The 19059-nt window shown below is 49.8% G+C and overlaps 8 protein-coding genes across 8 annotated transcripts; 6 read left to right on the top strand and 2 right to left on the bottom strand.

The window, feature by feature from the left end:
- Positions 1 to 177: 177 nt before the first annotated feature.
- B0J16DRAFT_307708 (uncharacterized protein) lies at positions 178 to 4221 on the bottom strand (the record flags this gene model as incomplete). The annotated part of the gene is made up of 4 exons (XM_046124843.1): positions 3488 to 4221; positions 1829 to 3434; positions 1368 to 1782; positions 178 to 1121 (listed from the first exon to the last, which is right to left on the bottom strand). Exons 1-4 carry the CDS (start codon positions 3907 to 3909, stop codon positions 178 to 180), a joined length of 3387 nt encoding a protein of 1128 aa, XP_045981871.1. The 5' UTR covers positions 3910 to 4221.
- Positions 4222 to 5243: 1022 nt separating this feature from the next.
- Positions 5244 to 7715, top strand: B0J16DRAFT_164247 (major facilitator superfamily domain-containing protein). The gene is made up of 3 exons (XM_046122277.1): positions 5244 to 5920; positions 5977 to 6316; positions 6370 to 7715. The coding sequence occupies exons 1-3, from the start codon at positions 5417 to 5419 to the stop codon at positions 7299 to 7301; spliced, it is 1776 nt and encodes a 591-aa protein (XP_045981870.1). The 5' UTR covers positions 5244 to 5416; the 3' UTR covers positions 7302 to 7715.
- Positions 7716 to 7916: 201 nt separating this feature from the next.
- On the top strand, positions 7917 to 10308 carry B0J16DRAFT_345799 (uncharacterized protein). The gene is made up of 2 exons (XM_046128329.1): positions 7917 to 8972; positions 9026 to 10308. Exons 1-2 carry the CDS (start codon positions 8183 to 8185, stop codon positions 10147 to 10149), a joined length of 1914 nt encoding a protein of 637 aa, XP_045981869.1. The 5' UTR covers positions 7917 to 8182; the 3' UTR covers positions 10150 to 10308.
- A 42-nt stretch (positions 10309 to 10350) lies between these two features.
- Positions 10351 to 11360, bottom strand: B0J16DRAFT_345798 (uncharacterized protein). The gene has a single exon (XM_046128328.1). It carries the CDS (start codon positions 11293 to 11295, stop codon positions 10417 to 10419), a length of 879 nt encoding a protein of 292 aa, XP_045981868.1. The 5' UTR covers positions 11296 to 11360; the 3' UTR covers positions 10351 to 10416.
- Positions 11361 to 12583: 1223 nt separating this feature from the next.
- On the top strand, positions 12584 to 14582 carry B0J16DRAFT_345797 (uncharacterized protein; the record flags this gene model as incomplete). Its single annotated transcript, XM_046128327.1, has 1 exon — positions 12584 to 14582. A coding segment is annotated over exon 1 (1766 nt), but the record flags the coding sequence as incomplete, so codon positions are not given.
- A 139-nt stretch (positions 14583 to 14721) lies between these two features.
- B0J16DRAFT_164207 (uncharacterized protein) lies at positions 14722 to 17026 on the top strand. The gene is made up of 5 exons (XM_046122275.1): positions 14722 to 15117; positions 15167 to 15247; positions 15302 to 15930; positions 15976 to 16164; positions 16213 to 17026. The coding sequence occupies exons 1-5, from the start codon at positions 14803 to 14805 to the stop codon at positions 16889 to 16891; spliced, it is 1893 nt and encodes a 630-aa protein (XP_045981866.1). The 5' UTR covers positions 14722 to 14802; the 3' UTR covers positions 16892 to 17026.
- On the top strand, positions 17027 to 18076 carry B0J16DRAFT_164212 (SGNH hydrolase-type esterase domain-containing protein). Its single transcript, XM_046122276.1, has 2 exons — positions 17027 to 17551; positions 17601 to 18076. The coding sequence occupies exons 1-2, from the start codon at positions 17162 to 17164 to the stop codon at positions 17952 to 17954; spliced, it is 744 nt and encodes a 247-aa protein (XP_045981865.1). The 5' UTR covers positions 17027 to 17161; the 3' UTR covers positions 17955 to 18076.
- Positions 18077 to 18197: 121 nt separating this feature from the next.
- B0J16DRAFT_386489 (uncharacterized protein) lies at positions 18198 to 18943 on the top strand (the record flags this gene model as incomplete). The annotated part of the gene is made up of 2 exons (XM_046131577.1): positions 18198 to 18467; positions 18755 to 18943. 2 exons carry the CDS (start codon positions 18198 to 18200, stop codon positions 18941 to 18943), a joined length of 459 nt encoding a protein of 152 aa, XP_045981864.1.
- Positions 18944 to 19059: the final 116 nt, after the last annotated feature.

The following is a 19059-nucleotide window of genomic DNA, read 5'->3' as shown; positions in this document are numbered from 1 at the left end:
GAGCAAATCAGCCTATATCGTGTTTTTTTTTTTAATCTATTTAACTATCCTAGTCATCCAAAGTGAGTTCATATCCTATTCCAGCAACTCAGATTGCCGTGCTGCCAACGGTTGACAGAGAGAACAAGTACGTCATCATCCACCCTCAGACGCCAGAGAGGGTTGGCTTGATGATATCTAGTTGCATGATAAAACCCCTTCCAAGGGCCAATCGCAATTTAATATACTCTTTTCTCTCATGGATATCCACTGCGCCACTTCTGCCATGGAAATCCTCAACACCAAGACTCTTCCCGATTGACAGCCTATAGCAACTGTACTTCCCCAAATAGCTACTTTGCCATTCCGGCATTCAGGAGGCAGCCAGAGCAAGTTTTGACCTTCCACCGTGATCCAAGTACCGTCTGTACAGCCGAGATGTTGCTCTTCTGAGGACGGAGGCGGCGTAGCATGAGACTGTGAGTCACCTTTCAAAGAAAATACACCACGATCCGTGATGATACCACGCCCGTCCGCTTCGAAGAACTGGACATCTGCATGATCGTCCAGTTGAATGATCTCTTCGCACTCGCCCGTTTCCGTGTCCCAAATTCGTATCGTATCGTCATAAGATCCTGTTGCCAACTTTCTCGAGTCGGGCGAGAACACCACCGAGGTAACCCAGTTGCCATGGCCTTCCACTACTGGCTTACATCTGCCTGCCTCTGCGTCCCAAATACGTATTGTCTCGTCATGAGAACCCGATGCCACCTTCTTCGAGTCATGCGAAAATGCAACTGTCTTGACCCAGTGACTATGGCCCTCAAGCACTCTTTCGCACTTGCCCGTCTCTACATTCCAAATCCGTATCGTCTTATCATAAGACCCTGATGCCACTTTTTTTGAGTCGTGCGAAAAGACTATCGAGCTGACATAAGTACCATGGCCCTTGAGCTCCTGCTCACACTCGCCAGTCTCTAAGTTCCAGATCCGTACCGTCTTGTCATCAGACGCCGATGCTATCCATTTTGAGTCGTGCGAGAATACTGCCGAGTTAGTAATACCGTGATGGCCCTGCAGCTCTTGTTCATAATCGCCTGTCTCTGCATTCCAGATCCGTATTTTCATACCACCAGACGATGCTATCTTCTTCGAGTCGTGCGAGAACGCCAGTGTCTTCACAAAGCCGTCATAGATGTTTTCTCCATTTATCTCTTGCTCACAATCGCCAGTCTCTGCGTTCCAAATCCGTATCGTCTTCTCAGAAGCCGATGCTACCTTTTTCGAGTCATGTGAGAATACCACCGTGCTACAAAACCTGCCGGGGCCCCTCAACTCTTGCTCACGCCCGCCAGCCTCTAAGTTCCAGATCCGTATCGTCTCACCACCAGCTGATGCTAGCTTCTTCGAGTTGTGTGAGAACACCACCGAGCTAACATACGAGGTATGGCCACCTAGCCATCGTTCACATTCGCCTGTCTCTGCGTTCCAGATTCGTATTGCTCTTTCGTTGGAGCCTGATGCGATCCGCTTCGAGTCATGCGAGAACGCCACCGAACCAACCCAATCCTCATGACCCACGAGAGTCAAGAGGCACGCGTCCCAGTCGTGTTCAACCTTTGACAGAGTAGTTACCCATTGTGGAATATGTCCTTCGAATGTCCTTCTCACAATACTGTTCGTTGGTGTAAATGCCAGACAAGAATATATTTGCAGTGGAGCTTTAGTAATCACGGCAAAATTGGCTTGAATAAATCGCAGCGCGTCAGACACGAAGATCGACAGGTTCGAATTCTTACGGTCCTAAACCTTGTTAGTCTGGTTGAAGCTCTAATAAGATAAGACAAACCTCTAGACATCCTGCCAGCAACCTAAGTGAGTCGAGGCACTCTTTCACTCGCCTCAGTAAACTCATTATTTCCAACCAGTGCAAGAAATGCGTGGTCAAGAAGTCGTAAGCTTCGTTCCGATTGTCAAGTTGAGGGTCGCCTTTGGTCAGATGATACACCCAGTGCATGCAAGAATATTGTAGTTGCGAAGGTATGCTCTCTTCCAATCGCCCACGAGCCACCGTGGATCGACGCACGCCTGGGAAAGACAGACCACATATGTTCCTACGCAGACTGCCGCTCATGATGCGCAAGCAGTGTTTCGCTAGACCTTCGTGAGTATGTCCTTCGTCTACCAGGAACTCGACCAGCTCTTTATTTTCCAGGCATACAAGATAGTCCCGGAACGACAAGTGGAGCAGTCGCACTGGTGCATCAAGAGTATCCGGGACATCTAGAACTGAATGCAACGCACTTAGCCTAGTCGTAACCTTGTTGATGTGGACATCGAGAAGTAGTGCAAGAGCACGCATCGACAATGGGTTAGCCAATGTGACGATAGTCCCGACGACAAGGCGGAAACTCTCAATGATATCCAATCTCTCGTTTCCTGAGCGATTGGCGACTTGTTGCTTCAGAACTGGCGAATATGCCATGTCAAGCCTCGAGCCTTGGCCAGCACCTGCAACGCTGAGCACGTTCCGCAGAAGCTCATCAGGGCTACCGAGATATCGATCGTTGATGAATCGGCAAAGAGTTGCGGCGAAAATAAAGAGAGGCACCGCGGCCTCTGTGAGCGTCTCGAGATTAGCCTCCCCAGGCCAGTCCGCTGGTAGTTTCAACTCTTCTACAGCGTCTCCATTGAAGCTGTTGCGAATGTTGGCGAACTCGTGGTGAAGAAAGATAGATATGTCATGCTTAATGATCGGCGGCGGGATTTCATGCAGTACCAGCTCTTGATGGGCGTTACCGATGGACGAGAAGCCAAGACGTACAGGAAGCTCCGGTCTGCTTGTAACGAGGACTCGGACACACAAAGGACCTGCAAAGCGTAAGTTGGAGAAAAGTTGGAGCAAGAGCTTGATGTCAGCATCCTTCTCGCACTCATCCAGCGCATCAACGACAATAACAACTGATAGTCGAGATGATGTCACTGTTGCCGTCGCTTTTGACAGCGGCTCTTGAACAAGCTTCTCAAACTGTTCCCGAACAGACTTGTCAGCAATCGCTGGATCGGCATCCACGGCGCTTTTGATAAATGGCGCAACCACCGGTGTGCTCCAAGCCAGGCGACGGGCCACAGTCGGTACGAACTTGGCCAAATTCCCTTGATCAACCTCGCCTCTTTTGAAGAAGAAGCTTGCGCCGAGATCACCCTGCCTGGAACGCGACCAGGCGACGGTCCGCGAGATGGTCGATTTTCCCGTGCCAGCTTTGCCATTCAACCAGAATATTATCTTTGAGTTGTGATTGTCTATCCATCTGTCGATATCCCTGAGAAGGTCATGGCGCGTACCGGGCAAGCATGTAGAGTTGTGTTCTTCAGCCTTGGAGTCGAAAGAGGCACCGTGCGCGAGCGGCAATTGATGGAGGGTTGTTCGATCATCGATTTTCTGAAGGATGACACTGGGTCGGACCCGTGTTAGCTCAAGAGTTGTTCCCCAAACTACTTCACTTACGTCTGATCAATATTCAATGCCAGGGAAATATTCTCCCTGCAACGCGCGAAATTTTGGATGATGTCGTCAACATCCTTGCGCTTGAAGGGCCATTTGAGTGCACGCGCACCGAACTTACTCATTACCTTCCGGCGAGTTGGAGTTTGGAGCTGCTGCCCGAGCCTTTCTAGCCTGGAACGACCATCCTCGATTGTGGATAACAATTGCTGCGACGCACTTAGATCCTGGCCACGGGGTCCTTCGACGAGAGCCTGGAGTTTCTTTGTGGTGTCCTGGAAAGCGCCAACTTCCTTGCCCAGCCTTTCGATATCGTCCTTGGCGTTTTTCACCTCTCGGGAATACTGAAGGCATAGAGAAAATACTTTCGTTGAAAGATCGACCACAGCGATGACGCTCGACACGACGCCGAGGGCTTCTGCCATTGGAACGGATCACGACGTTCACCTTCAAGTTGACAGCAGTAAGGATGGCATGACCATCTTGCGGGGTTTTAACGAGGCTTGGCTGTTACAAGTGAACGTGATACACGTGACTTAAGCCGGTCAGCAACAGCACTGAAGCCCATCGCAACTGTTCTTATCAGCTTAGGCGTAAGCTCTAAGTCTTCGTCGTACACGAGAGTCATGATATCTTGCGACGTTTCGACGAGAAAATCAGGATATCTGAACCCCAGGGCATTCTGTCTTTCGAATCTTCCTGTTTGATAGGGGACCTTCCTTTTCGATAAGCAATCGATAAAGATTCTAACTACAGAGTAGTAGCCAAGGTCATCAGAGAGACATGGGTCTGTTCTATTTTTAGCCCTTCTCTGTTCACTTTGTATAACTTACGAAATAACATATCATCTTTGCCACTGAACCTTATTGTCTTGAAGATCGAGACTAGTGTTGTTGTAATTGAAGGTCTGGTTCTGTCAAGTCTGCTTTTGCAACCATCGTCTCGGATCTATCCTTCCCTGTTTTTGAGATGACAAAATCTCGTTTGACCAATTAAGTGGTCCACCGCGCTCAACCAATCATAGTGCTGCGTTTGCTGACAGATGGCTTCTCGACAAAACTTCCCCGATGTCAGGAACGGATTTTGTTGCGATAGTGGACAAGACTTGAACAGAACGGGAAGTGGTGGAAACACAGAATTCGATTCTCTATGGAGACAGGACAGGCAATTTCGATTTTTCGGAATTGTTCGAGCACAGTGTTTTTCCGCTTTGTGGAAGAATGATTTGGTTTCGCGATTTGCAGTCCGAATTTTCACGACCCTCAATCATGTGTCAAGCCAATCAATCTTTGCAGCTAAATACCTGGAATGGACAAGCTACTAATTCGTTATCATCATTCTCTTCATCCACTCTTTTTTACAAAGATATATATATATTACCCCGGTCATTACTGTTGCGTAGTCGGTTGTCGGTTCATTACCCTACACCACTACTGACACTTTACCAACTACGTAGCCGCTCCACAGCTGCAAAATTCAACGCTCCACAGCCCGATTCTGGCCGCTTTCGGTCTCTAGGTAAAGTACGTACCCTATTCAAAGCGAATCTGATTAGATTAGATTGATCAATTCCATCATCGTCGCCTGCTGGTCACTTTATGCATCGCCCTAGATAATCTTACTGACGTACACAGTGGACCCAACGGTGCCGTTTTACCGTGAGCTGAACCTCAAGATGCGATTCCAATTGGTACTAATCAGTAACAGATCCCACAATTTGATGCCGGTTCTGCCGAGATGGATTTAAAGACCCATTATTGATCGGAACCAACAGGCAAAGATGATCTTATCTGATGCGCTTTTTTGTGATGAGGTTCCACCGGCGTCGGAAGTGCTGGGCTTTATGAGGGCGAGAGCTCCCAGTCGATGTAACACGATCTGTCACTCATTCTTGGCTTCCCGATACACCAAGTCTCAATCCCTTCAGTCACAATGGGTGTCTTGAGCAGGTTCCGCCCACGGCGGAGCTCTAGCAGGAGCTCAGATGTCGACGCGACGGAGATGACAACTACCAACCACGAAAAGAACGGACAATCACCCGAAGCTGGAATTGGTCCTGACGCCAACGATGCCGTCCCAGCTGAAGATGTCACCGAGGGTGTCAAGAACATGGAGGCCATCACACTCGTGTGGACCAAAAAGTCTCTCATCACCTTGTTCATTTGTATCTGGTTTGTCTATCTTCTGAACGCGTTTCAAAGCTCGACTGTGGGAAGCCTGGTACCTTATGTTACAAGTTCATGGGGCGCGCATTCCCTTCTCAACGTGATTGATGTCGTCGCGAGCTCGATGACTGCGGCGGTGTTTATTCCGTTGGCGAAACTTCTTGATCTTTGGGGTCGAGCGGAGGGATACCTTCTTATGGTTGCCTTTGCTGAGTTGGGCCTTATCCTCATGGCGACGAGTACAAATCTGTCCATCTACTGCGCTGCCAATGTACGTCTCAACATTCCCTCGAGTCAGTTACTTGAAGACACTAACGAGGGTGATAGGTCTTTTACCAAGTCGGCTTCACCGGTCTCATCTACAGCATTGACGTCGTAACCGCCGACGCGACTAATCTCAAGAATCGAGCCCTCGCCTACGCGTTTACTTCATCCCCATACATGATCTCCGCCTTCGCTGGATCATATGCCTCACAGGAGATGCTGGTCGATATTGGTTGGCCTTGGGGTTTCGGTACCTTCGCTTTCTTAACGCCAGTCATTTGCGCTCCGCTTTATATCCTGTTGAAGGTCAACTTGCACAAGGCCAAGAAGAACATTCTGCCCAAGGAGGCCAGTGGCCGGACGTTCAAAGAAAGTGTTTGGCATTACCTTATCGAGTTTGACGGTGTGTGGATTATGTTTTCTTTATTACTGTCGCCGCTAACGTTGGACTTTTAGTTCTCGGCGTCTTCCTCTTTGCAGTCGGTCTAGTCGTATTCCTCCTCCCATTCAACATCGCCGCCACCGCGCCCAATGGCTGGGCAACAGGCTATATCATCGCCATGATCGTAGTAGGCTTCGTACTCCTCGTCGGCTTTGCAATCAATGAAGTTTACATCGCGCCCGTTCCCTTCCTCAAGTTTCACTTCCTGACCGATCGAACGCTGGTAGGCGCGTGTCTTCTCGATCTGACTTATCAGATCTCGTATTACTGCTGGAACAACTATTTTACGTCCTTCCTGCAAGTGGTCAATTATCTGTCCGTTTCAGAAGCGGGATACGTCAACAATACCTTCAGTGTCGTGTCTGGTTTCTTGTTGTTCCTCGTCGGTTGGGGTATCAGGAAGACAGGGTACTTCAAGTGGTTGCTTTGGATGGGTGTGCCACTTTACATCCTTGCTCAAGGACTCATGATCTACTTCCGAAGCCCGACTGGGTATGTTGGATATCTAGTCATGACGCAAATCTTCATCTCAGTCGGCGGAAGTGTTTTCACCATCTGTATGCAGCTAGCAGTCTTGGCAGCAGTCGATCACCAGCATGTCGCCGCCGCGCTGGCTATGCTGAGCGTAACAGGTACAGCAGGCGGAAGCATTGGGTATACGATTTCGGGAGCGATTTGGACGAACACGTTCGAGAAGGCATTGCTGAAGTACCTACCCTCCAGCGCGCTCGACAACCTGGAGGCTATCTACGGCGATCTCGATACGCAGTTGAGTTATGCCAAGGGTACACCGGAGCGTATCGGAATCCAGAAAGCGTACGGATATGCTCAGACTCGGATGTTGGCAGCTGGAACGGCGATCATGGCTTTGTCGTTTGTTTGGGTTGCGCTGATCAGGAACTTGAAGGTGTCGGAAATGAGACAGACGAAGGGCAACGTTTTCTAGAGAGTTTCGCGGGAGAATGGTAGGGCTGACGCTCGATTGTTCGGATTGTTCGGATTGAAAGTTAGACAGGGAGGATTGAAAAGGAGGATGATAGGCGAAATGAGAATTGATTTCGATGCATGTGCTCTCTACGACGTTTCCGAATTCCTGGAAAGCTGAGCCGAAAGCTTGAGTACCTACGGACCCACCGGCCGTTAAAGCCAAGGGAATTATGGACGCTAAAGTCAACAGCCAGTAGTTGCGAGAGACCGCCTTGCGTTTTTCCTCCCTTGATAGAGCTGAGACATCACCGGCGACGACAATAGCCTACCAGCGCCATCGGCCGACTTGCAAGAATGTTACATCCCCTTGCTCTGTGACAAGGTGAAACCTTTTGGTGTTAATTGGACAACCCATATTCATGGACAAGATGTGGCTGGCTGACAAGAAGTGTTATGCAAGGGACTGTCAGGCCGACCAACGCTTCATACAACCAAGGAATGGAACAGTCCGAACCGAAGAGTGTTTTTACATTACCACATAAATCCTCCTAGTCGATAGCCTGTGTTAAGCGTCTTTGTACGCTCAAAGCTGTGTACGATGCCAGTGTTACCGGAGAACGCTGCGGTGTTCTGCGAACAAGACTTCCACCATAACAGGTCAGAATATTCCGCAACCGAGACCATCAAACTTCCAACCTTCCCTCGAGAATATTAACCGGGAATGAGTTGTCTCAGAGTGCGTATATGCTGTCAACCCAACTGCAAGCTCAATATAACCGCCACCAACAGTTTACATATCTACAAATCGACTCCTCGCATTCGCCTTGTTTATTATCCCGCCACCGCTCCCCGTCACAATGAGCCTCTCCACGAAAAACCCCCTTCTTCTCACACTGCGAAATGAGATCCCACGTTGCAGCCTTCGCGCTGCTTGGCAGCGTTGTCGCTTCCCCAGCTGACATCTCGGACTACGAACGCGCAGCTCTTGGGCCTGCGACGTACTGTATTACCTACGAGTCGACTTATCTTGCACCTATCTCTATTGGAGCAAACTCATCTGAAGCTGAGTCTACTTCAAGGGATGAGCCGGGTTTAATCCCATCTGACTCTGCAAGTCTCCCACTGTTTGAGTCAACGCAGGATGCGCTCACCAGGGGTGCGACTTTGAACACAGAAGAGTCTACTGTGGTTACAGACACTCTTCCGGTGGATACGGACCAGCCTACCCTCACTACAGTCGCCCCCGAAGACACAGAAGAGCCTTCACTTCCAACTGAAAGCACAGCCACCCAACCCGTGTTCGAACCAACCGGACAGCGCGTCATCTTCCTCGTCACACCTGCAAGAGAGCTCACCAAGCGTGATGTCGGTGGCTTCGTCGGCAACGGCAACCCCGACGTCTGCACATTCGCCAATATCTACACACTTGGTCAAGGTCAGCTCTTCGTTGGGAACTTTCCGATTTCTTACTCGGGAGAGGACTTCCAGTCGTTGGAGTCGGCGTCTGCACCCCTTGATGGCGCCATCACTACGACCTTCAGCAGTGAAGGTGGAGTACTGAGCTTCGCCAACCGTGGTCTGCCTGGTGGTAGAGCATCGTTCTGCCAGACCCCTTTGGATGGTCAGGTGTATATAACGTATAGATCGAGACCGTCCGGTTGCGTCTTTGTTACGCTTACTGTCTATGGAGGTGGGAACCGCTCTTGCCCTTTTCATCTTGCTCATCACTAATATTCTTGGTAGTTGAACGATGTATAAATGGCAAAATCGATGGTCTTGACGATACTACGACTACTGGCTTGACCCAATCCCAAGATGCCCAGACAACCGACTCCCCCGTTACCGTGACCGATATCAACGTCCCAGAAGAAAGCAAGACCAACGGTGCTCCGACTACCGAGATCAATACCCCTGGGGAAACTGGAACCGATTTCCCCGACAACACAGATACTCCTCCCGATGTTAAGACCACCAATGGTGGGATTGACTTACCTACCCTATCCACCATCCGCACCTGGACATGGACCAACACGTCATTTACTGCGCCTCCGAATGCTGAGACTACAAGAGTCACTACCTCGGCCGATGTCCTCTCTTCCACCGATGTCAACGAGGAAAGCACCACTGCTGCAGAAGACCGGGACACTTCCACATCGCTGGAACCCACGACTACTACCACCACAGGCGAGACAACAACTACAACGGAAGCGACTATCACGATCACCAACGTTGCACGTAATGGTAGATTCGCTGAGGGAAGTTCCGACAATGTGTTTGATATCCCAGGCTTCACCAACGACGATAGCGTCCAGCGAGCGGAGGGAAGCTGTTACAAAGATGATGGAAGCCCTGACAACGCCTGTCTCAGCTTTGCCCTCTTTGTCTCAGGGGCGGCCCGTAAACGAGGAGCTCCATCCAGTCACTCTAAAACGATCACTCAACAATTAACGGGCCTTACCCCCTTGGACACCTATACCGTACAGTTCTACTATTTCATCGAATCACTAGACGAAGGTGGCGGGACATCATGCACACTTGCGTCTAAAGCCGGTAACTTTGATGTCTATGGGGAGGCCCTTGTCGAAAGCAATGCCGGAGTATGGCAAAGAGCCATTGGTACTGTCACGGGCGATAACGACGAAGCTCCCCTTTCTATCTCTATCGAGTGCCCGAGCGACATATTCATCCGGGTATTCGTGGACTCTCTTTTTGTTACCAACGAGGCTACAAAAGATAATATTGACGAGTTTGAGTTGGACTATGGAGAGCCTGAGCCTGAGCCTGAGCCTGGTAATGGTGGTGGCAATGGAAACGGGAATGGCAACGGCAACGGCAACGGGAATGGTAATGGACAGGGCGACTTTTGATGTTCGTGATCAAGAGGATAAGTTCCCAGGCTGTCCAGGTTTGAATGAGTAATCCTTTTTGCAGATTGGTAGTATTTAGTTTTTCCTTGTGACGATGCTTTACGTTTTTCCTTTTCATGTCATTAGACTTCTGTCAATACAATTATCTTTCACAGTCAATCCAGTCGAAGTCTTTTGTCCTTGCGAACATGGCGTTTGTTCCCATCCTCCGAATACTACAATGGTTGGTAATGTGTTTATTGAGTCATGCGCTCCTGTCTCTTTCAGTTATTCCGCATACTCTCCTGTAGTTATCTCCAATATCTCGAATTCCTTCTCATCGTATTCATCAGCAAGCTCACGCATCCCAGCGCCTTTTGCAAATTTTGCACACCAGCCATATGTCACGCCCAACTGCTCAATCAATCCTTCTTCCTGAAGCAACACGACATTTTCCTCAGCAAGCTTCAACGCTTCCAAATCTGTCTTGGGGATCTCGGCAAACCTGGGCTTCTCCACATCGTGCTTGGTGTCCTGATAAATGTCCAGTACTCCTCTGATCTGACCAATTCTTCGTCTTCTCTCATCATGTTTCGCAGCATCAGGTCCTTCACAGGCTGAACAATTGCAGGCAAAACCCCAATTCGACAGCTCTTTCATCCTTGCTTTGTATGAACATGCGACTTCGATGTATGAGTTGGTGATCTCTTCGCCCGCGGCAATATCTCTGACAGCGTAGACTTCCATCATTCCCGACGGCTCATCGTAAACCCAGCAGATATTTGGTGTGCAAGAGTGGTTCATACGACAGAACTCGGTAAACAAGCCACATTCCAGACCCCCGGCCGTTATACTCGCAGCGTTGGTGTAAAACTTGGCCAGGACAAGACAGCAGTTAAGGTCTGTGCCAGGACATAGTTGATCCTTCAAAAAAGAAAACTCTCGGAATTTCTTCGGATTATGATACAAGCCCATCAGCCTGCTTTGATCAACAGGAGTTAACCGGGATACTTGCTCGATGACGCATCTGTACTCCGTTTTTGCTTTTGCTTCGGACTGTGAAACAGTCAGAACCGGTTTTTCGCGAATGATGAGGGTGCCGGGCTTGATGAGTTCAGTAGCGAAGAGACCATGCCCGTAAGCAGTCTGCTTCATGAGATAAAGCATTTTGACTCTTGCATCGTCATCGAGCAGTTATTTCATTCGACGGATCCATGATGGGACTGTAGGATGTTCGAAGCGTGTATTGAATTTGGCGGGTTAGCATTATGCAGAGTTTGACGCTAGACCCACCTTGGTTCCCAGCCATCAAATGGGAGAGTTTGGATAAGATTGATAAGGGTGATGTTTGTTCTTTCAAGCCCCCTGTCTTCCGAAGGCAACAAAACACGAGACATCTTAAAGTACTAGACCATTAAAATCGGGTGGAGTTGGACCTCGTTCTTTTCTTCCTATCGACCGCGTCTTTCAACTATTAATAAAAAGTATGGATTGGATAATTGCTAATGCAAAAATAGGGGTCAAGTGTCTAAATTCGATCAGCAAACAATACCACCGATTGGCTGTACACGATTTAGACCACGTGACCCGTCTCCTCGTCACCAAACAGATACATTCACGTTCATCTGTTTCCTAGACTAAAGTATTCGTATTCCACATTCATCAGTCCTAAGGTTTCTAGACTACGACACTCCCGGCGAAACAATGTCATGCACATGTTGCTCGGAGATGCGAAGACCCGCATGCGGGGACCCAAATTGCAAGGGATGCAAGAACAGACTCAGGGATGCCCCAAATGATAAAACAAATCCAGAAGAATACGATTGGTACACGAAAGAGGTCGTGAAAATTACGAGGCAATGGCAGCGGGGAGCTTTGGTGCTCCCAAGCTGGGGCGATTTCTATGATGAGGTAGACAAAAAGATAGAAACCTGGTGGAACGATGATTTACCTGAGTTTCCATCACCTGACAAGGCCAAGAAAGAAGCCAGAGAGAATTCCGGAAAAGTCTTTGCGGCCTACAATACTCTGAACAAGATCCTGGAACGTCACGAGGAGACCATACAGAAGCGATGGATGAAGAAAACGCGCCAGCAACGACTTCAGATTCTACTCAAGGCATGGCCAGAAATGCCTGCTCCGCATCGCCCCGACTTCAAAGCTTTCGAACTGGAACACCAGGACACAAGAAGTTCCAAGTACGGTTCTAAGTACAAGGATTGGTTCATGTGGCCTCTGATTAACCAGGAGGATTTGCTGCAGTCCAAAATGATGCTGCTACTCATGAATTCACGTGGTCGAAACCCTCCAGCCTCATTCGCCGCGGCCGACTGGGAGGCGATGCATGTCGGTCAAGTCACCGAGGGGTTAAACCCTCCTTATCTTCATGGGTATACCATGATCTTAAATGGTGCTACGACTGCTGAGGAATATGGAAAGATCGTGAAGTGGGTAGGTTATACAGATGAGACTTGGATCTGGGATGGAATTCAATTCTGGCCTGGCGAAGGTCTCCTCATTCTCAAAGCACAAGCGCGTATCCTGGAATTCTTGGTTCACTGCTGCCACCAGATTCTCCACGAGATTCCACCCGACAAAATGATCAGCAGCTCCTATCCCGTTCAGCCAGCGCCAACTCTGAAGAGTGGCACTGATGAGTCTGGCCACGCCTCCATGGCCGTGTTGGCGCTCGAGGGGCCATACAAAGTCCCCCAAGACCTGGACCTCGATCGAATCGCTTCCCTTCTTGAGGCGCAGATGTCAGCAATGGAAGATCATATCTGGGCCATGCGCGAAGATCCAGCCTATTTCGCCGAGCAGCTGCTCGAGAAGAGAGACCATTCCATGGAGTCCATGCTCGATTCCGACGGGAAACCGCACCCTCTCACCCACAAGCTGCATGAGCACAAACTTTGGGCCAAGCTAGTGACGCGAATGTCCGCTGAGGATTATTGGAAACTTGAGACCATGAGTCTACTCCACCGAGAGGCACGAAAGCTCAGTGCGCTTCATAAGAAATACAGAAACCAGTTCAAGCCTACCGAGGAGCTCCCCGAAAGCTTTCGCACTGCTCTCTACCGCTTCCGGTTCTATCTACGGAAGGCATGCAAAGACCCACTGGTAGCGCTCAAGGTCGAGTTCGAAGCCTCCCCCCCGATGCGATGGCACTACGTCCGAGACCCCCCAGGCACTGCCCACTGCGGAGGAGACACATGCAGCATCATCCCAGCCGAGATATTTGTTCAAGGTCACCACAACCTGTTCTTCCTCGTGGACATGCTATATAGGGACGAAGAAAACTGGGCAAGGCAATCCCTCCTCGTTGATGAGCTCGAACGTCTCTTAAGGAGCGAGCCGGAGGCGGACAAACTCATTTCCAACTTTATCATGGGCAAGCTAGGATACTTGTCTGTCCTTTCGCATTGCATGAAGCAGCTAGAGCTTCATCAGCCCTGGGCCCGACATTACTCGAATCAGATAATGTGGGGTGACGAACGAACACATAATTTCACAGACGATCATGAAGCGGACCTGGTGGCAGTAAGACAGATGGTGGAAGCGATTCAAGGACGCGGTATGTCTTTGGATAAGTTGGGTCGGCTCGCTGATCCCTCTGGTGGAAAATTTGCATACCCGTATGGGAAGCGCCGAAACAGGGACACAGTCAATGCTTTACGACAGGCTGAGGCGAACCTGGATGCCGTCTGGGCCGAGGTTGACAGGATTACCAAAACGGGCATGACCCAGTTCGAAAACCTGGCTCTCTACAAGCTTCTTTCTCAACCTCGCAGTCTGCGAAGAACACCAGAGTGGGTAGAGCCCGAGCAGACCAAAGAGAAGAAACAGCCCGGTGCTGAGAAGGATCTCTGGTTTCTCAATCGCCCACTATCCAATCTGTTTCTCGGTGAGTCCGAGCAGCCAAGTCAAAAGATTGAGACCATCCATTCGAAGAAGAAAATCAAGCCGAAGACAAAGGGCGAACCAGCCAAGGCACAAACCGACGAAACGCCTCCCGTCGAAGTCCCAGAACCCGAGCCGGTTGATCAGCAGCCAACTTTCGCTGTCGACGCACGAGCTCTGAAGGTCTTCCGCATGCTGTTCTTCAACCCTGAAGTAACAAGCTCTCCTGGCACGGTCCCCTGGAACGACTTTCTTCACGCGATGGCCTCGACTGGCTTCCAAATGGAGAAGCTGTATGGTTCGGTATGGCAGTTCCAACCCACTGGGCTGGATGTTGAACGGGGTATTCACTTCCATGAACCGCATCCGAAAGGCAAGATCCCTTTTGAAATTGCTCGACGACATGGACGAAGATTGGCGAGAACCTATGGTTGGAATGGTGGAATGTTTGTTCTCAAGGGTAAATAAGTTATTGTGATTCCTGGATGTCTGGATGAAATGGCTTGGGCACTTTGTACTAATAATGACTGGATAATTGATTGTTTATTTCTGACTACCCTTACGTCTGAGAGCTGGACTTTGGTCACGTGCCTTCCATAGTGTGAATTAGTGAAGATGGATGGTCCCGGCTGCCGGCATTGAAATGCGGGGGCTGGATAACTGGCATCCGTTCCCCCATAGCCCATGCTCGACCACCTGTAAAGGAAAGACCTGCCAACTGCATGCTCCTCGGCACTTGAAACATTGCACCGCCAAGCTATTGTTCAACCCAACATGGAGAGACCTTCACCCACATTCACACAATTTGAAGTACTGTACTCAACACAGTCATTCCTTACTCTGAAAGGCCTTGGAGGCCTTCCTGAACAAGATGTCGACTTTCTCGAACACAACCGATGTTTTCATCTACCGTCGCGAACAGTCCAGGAAGATTTCATCTACCAGTACTTCCTTTACCTGCATCCTTACTATCCTCTCATCAATGAGAGGGACTTCTGGGATATGTACATGAACCGACATGCAGAGGGTAGAGCAAAGCCGGCAATGTCACTGCTGGTCTTCCAAGCGATGCTGTTCGCGGCGTCCTCGGTACAAGCACTCCCATTTTATGATGTTCACCCACTAATGGAACATGCAGTTTGTTTCACCAGCTGTCCTGAAGAATGCTGGGTATACGAATGTCAAAGTGGCAAGAAACATCTTCTATCGTCGAGCAAAGGTATGTTCGACCTGACAACACTTGAACCGCGCCTTACTAACGGTCCCTCCACAGTTGTTGTTCGATCTCGGCGTAGAGACAGATGCTTACACCAAATCTCAAGCAGCTCTGCTCTTGACCTTCCAGTTCTCCGCTGTTGAGCCTCACGCCGGGAGTACTTGGCTTGCCATCGGCATACAAAATGCCATCGTCGCTCAAGCACACAACTTCCAAGCCCCCGGTGCCAGTGTCAAGCGCAAAAACGTCAACAAACGCCTATGGTGGTCTCTGTTCTGGAGAGACAGGGTACTCACCCTTGGACTGCGGAAGCCACTTCAGATAACCCCTTCCAGCTTCAATGTTAACATCGAGCCGATGACTCTCGACGACCTTTCAGATGAAATCGATCATTCAATAGTCTATGATTCTAGAACCAAGCGACAACTAGCGAGTATTCTCAACTTGCAGTGCCGTCTCGCCACGATGCTCACAGACCCGCTTGTTGTCTGCTATGGACCCAGCGCCTTCGATCTAACATACTCTCTGGATAACTTCGACGAGACTGTCACCCGAATAACGGCCGGGAAGGAGAGGCTCGAGCGCTGGAAGACCGAGGTAGACGAAACCCTGGATGAATCTCTTACCAAGACCGAAGCACATCGCTCGACGAGACTGATCTCAAGCGTGGTGCATATATATGCATAGTAAGTGATAACGCCTTAAGCAGACGCCCAGACTAACCCGTATAGCGCTGCGCAGATCGCGTTGGGTAATCATGAGGCGATGATGATCGAACAGCGACAGAAAGGAATATCAATCCTTGATGATGTTGTCCTGAAGGGCATCGGCAAAAACATCAATCATGCGACAACCGAGACGACGAAGCTGGTTAGATATATCGTCCAAGAGGGCATGACCCAGCACCTTCCGATCTCAGCGTAAGTGCCACAAACAGGTCGAATGAACAGCCGCTGACCAGGACGTAGGATTGCGTACATCGCATTTCCTCTCATGCTTAGTTCTCTAGACGAGAGGATATCTCCAAACGACCTCGGTAGTAACGAAGACCAGATTTTGACAAGATATCACGCTCAAGCGATGCACCTTTGCAGTCAGCGTTTTGAAGGAGCGGTCGACATCAGTCGAATGGTCACGCAGATTGTTCAATCGACACCTATACAGCTCCCCATCCGTCCACGATCATTCACAACTAATGCAGACTCAACATTGCCGGATCATACAGCGGGATATTGGGACGACTTGTTTGTCACGCGGAACTACATGAAGCTCCGTCTCTCCCTTGACTACGCCCTCATTACCGGCAGACCCCCAACGGACATCGACCTTCCATCTAGTTTTCTCCAAGGCACAAGAATGAAGCGCTTAGCCCTTGGACCGGTAAATAGCCTCTCTGCCATCACACTACCCCCATCGCGCAAACGAAGGGCCTCCGAGAGTGTCGCCGGCCTTCCACGAGTTGTCGAACTCGACGAAAACTCGACGAGTCATCAGGTCGACGAAGGGACGATGGATGATATAGCGGTTCGCGATCAACAGCCGCTTTTCGGAAAAGAGACCAATACGCTCTCGCGACCTTTCTTCGATTATGACACCATCTGGGCAGCTAGCCTTTTCGAGGAGGTGACAGATCAGCTTTGGGCGTAACGTTTTTAATGGACGCATGTCCTGTCTGCAATATGCAGGCGCTCCGAGCCTCGTGGTATCATTGACCCGAAGGTATCCTTGCAACGACCCCGCAAGGATGATCTTGCTTGATTCGAGAACAGGACCTCCGAGCTTCCAATTTCGGAAATAGTCGACTACGCCTTAAATGCTTGCAATGGCTTCACATATATATATCGCCTGGATGGACTTGAAGAAGGAGTTGATCAACACGGCAATCGAGTCAAACCTTCCATCGTTCCCAGTAACAACATGAAGCTCTCCCTCTCAGCCCTCTTCCTCACCGCCTGTGGCCTCGTCCACTCAACCCCTACTCCAAGAGCCGCCAAACCACCCAAATTCTTCCTGATCGGAGACTCAACAGTTGCTGTCAATGGCGGCTGGGGCGATGGTCTTCTCTCATACCTCAAAACCCCTGCCGAGGGCGACAACAGAGGCGTCAGTGGCTCTACAACCGTGTCTTGGAAGTCAAGCGGTCGTTGGGATACTCTTCTCAAAGACGTCGGCGCCGCCAAAAACGACTTTGAACCAGTCGTCACTGTCCAATTCGGCCACAACGATCAGAAGGTCATGCAGCTGGATGAGTTCCACTCAAATCTCGTCAGCATCGGAAATGACATCAAGAAAGCTGGCGGCACCCCCGTAAGTCAATTGTTCCGCAACCCATTCGCTCTAACTGACTTGAATTTAGATCTTCATCACTTCCTTGACGCGACGAACCTTTTCAGGCGGCGAAGTCGTCCAAAATCTCAAAGAGTGGGCCGCCGAGACAATCTCCGCTGCTGCCGACGTCGGGGCCCAGTACCTCGAGCTCAACAAAGCAAGCACGGATTACGTCAACGCGATCGGGTCCCAAAATGCCGACTTTTACAACTGGGGACCTGGTGATAGAACCCATCTGAACCCACCTGGCGAGATCGTGTTCGGACGAATGGTGATCGACTTGCTGTTGGAAAAGCGTAGAGACTTCAGTTCCTACTTTGCCTCCAACAAGGCGCTTGGTGAGAAGATCAAGAAGGGAGAGTTTGCGACGGGGGATGAGTAATGCAAGTTATGGATGGAAGACCCCTACAAGACCCGGATGTTGACTCAGTGATCCTAGTCACAGCCGACATCCTAGGCACAGGGCTTCTTCCTCTGTCCTTCCTTCCTACTAGGTCTCTTCTTCTACTTCTTCTTCTTCTTCTTTTCTTCAATCGTCGACTCTTCAATACTCCATCAGATAGGGTTCCTGAAGATATCTACCTGAAGACAAGCTTTCCATCATGAATTGCACTTTTCAAGCACTATGACCTCAATGCTCACACGGGATGTTGGGTATGTCGGGTTGTCAACCTTCTCTCAGGCCGTTGGCGACATTGTTCTCAATGTCCAGGATAACGAGGAGGCCCCCATCATGCAGGCCCAGATGCTCTCCAACCTCATTGGCCGGCGACAAGTACACTTCCCCTTCCCACAGCACGACGGAGTTCAACAAGATTATCTGGACCTTTCAGACAAGGAGCGCCCAGACTTTTCCCAACCTAATTGGCCACAAGTTCACTACCGACGGCTCCTGGTACGACGGCAGCTTTCTGCTTGTAGAGCCAGTTCCAGTTCCCATCCGACACGGGGTCTAGGTGACCCGTGACGAGTTCCAGCAGGTCGACTATTCCCCTCAAGCGTGGTTCTGCGACTCTAGCGGTGTCTCCTTCCCTCCACGCTATGACTGCTTTTTGTGCAAAAGAAACGGCGGTCGAGAGCACAAGAGACGAACATAAAAGACGAACATAAGAGACGAAATAACTTGGTCACTTTAGAATACCTTAGGCTAACAGTTAAGTTAATTTATTCTGAAGATATCAGCAACCTGAAATTGAGGAGATCGCCGTCCTCAAGGAACCCGTAGTCAAGGATTCTGAATATGTAGATGAGGAATTTGGAGCTGCGTCCGAGCAGTTCGACTTGGAGAGACCTTTGAACGTTGAGGAACCTGATTTCAACCAGCCTGCATCCAGGGAGAATGTATTTGACAAATGGATGGCAATGGAATAAAGCCGTTTGCAGTGGCCACCGAGACCACAAGACGAACATAAGGGATGGAATCATTTCGTCACTTTAGGATACCTTGCGATAACACTGGATCAATTTATCCTAATACTACTAAACCT

The sequence above is a fragment of the Fusarium flagelliforme genome, assembly GCF_020744385.1.
Source record: "Fusarium flagelliforme strain FIESC 12 MPI-CAGE-AA-0113 chromosome Unknown B0J16scaffold_5, whole genome shotgun sequence".
Classification (NCBI taxonomy): domain Eukaryota; kingdom Fungi; phylum Ascomycota; class Sordariomycetes; order Hypocreales; family Nectriaceae; genus Fusarium; species Fusarium flagelliforme.
The sequence above is the reverse complement of the archived record's forward strand: the minus strand, read 5'-3'. Positions and strand labels throughout refer to the sequence as shown.

Coding starts and splice junctions, on each gene's coding strand:
- B0J16DRAFT_164207 (XM_046122275.1), top strand. CDS start 14,803: ATGGAGAGACCTTCACCCACATTCACACAATTTGAAGTACTGTACTCA. Junction 15,248..15,301: donor TCTTCTATCGTCGAGCAAAG/GTATGTTCGACC, acceptor GTCCCTCCACAG/TTGTTGTTCGATCTCGGCGT. Junction 16,165..16,212: donor CAGCACCTTCCGATCTCAGC/GTAAGTGCCACA, acceptor ACCAGGACGTAG/GATTGCGTACATCGCATTTC.
- B0J16DRAFT_345798 (XM_046128328.1), bottom strand. CDS start 11,295: ATGCTTTATCTCATGAAGCAGACTGCTTACGGGCATGGTCTCTTCGCT.
- B0J16DRAFT_345799 (XM_046128329.1), top strand. CDS start 8,183: ATGAGATCCCACGTTGCAGCCTTCGCGCTGCTTGGCAGCGTTGTCGCT. Junction 8,973..9,025: donor TACGCTTACTGTCTATGGAG/GTGGGAACCGCT, acceptor TATTCTTGGTAG/TTGAACGATGTATAAATGGC.
- B0J16DRAFT_164212 (XM_046122276.1), top strand. CDS start 17,162: ATGAAGCTCTCCCTCTCAGCCCTCTTCCTCACCGCCTGTGGCCTCGTC. Junction 17,552..17,600: donor AGAAAGCTGGCGGCACCCCC/GTAAGTCAATTG, acceptor ACTTGAATTTAG/ATCTTCATCACTTCCTTGAC.
- B0J16DRAFT_164247 (XM_046122277.1), top strand. CDS start 5,417: ATGGGTGTCTTGAGCAGGTTCCGCCCACGGCGGAGCTCTAGCAGGAGC. Junction 5,921..5,976: donor CCATCTACTGCGCTGCCAAT/GTACGTCTCAAC, acceptor CGAGGGTGATAG/GTCTTTTACCAAGTCGGCTT. Junction 6,317..6,369: donor TTACCTTATCGAGTTTGACG/GTGTGTGGATTA, acceptor TTGGACTTTTAG/TTCTCGGCGTCTTCCTCTTT.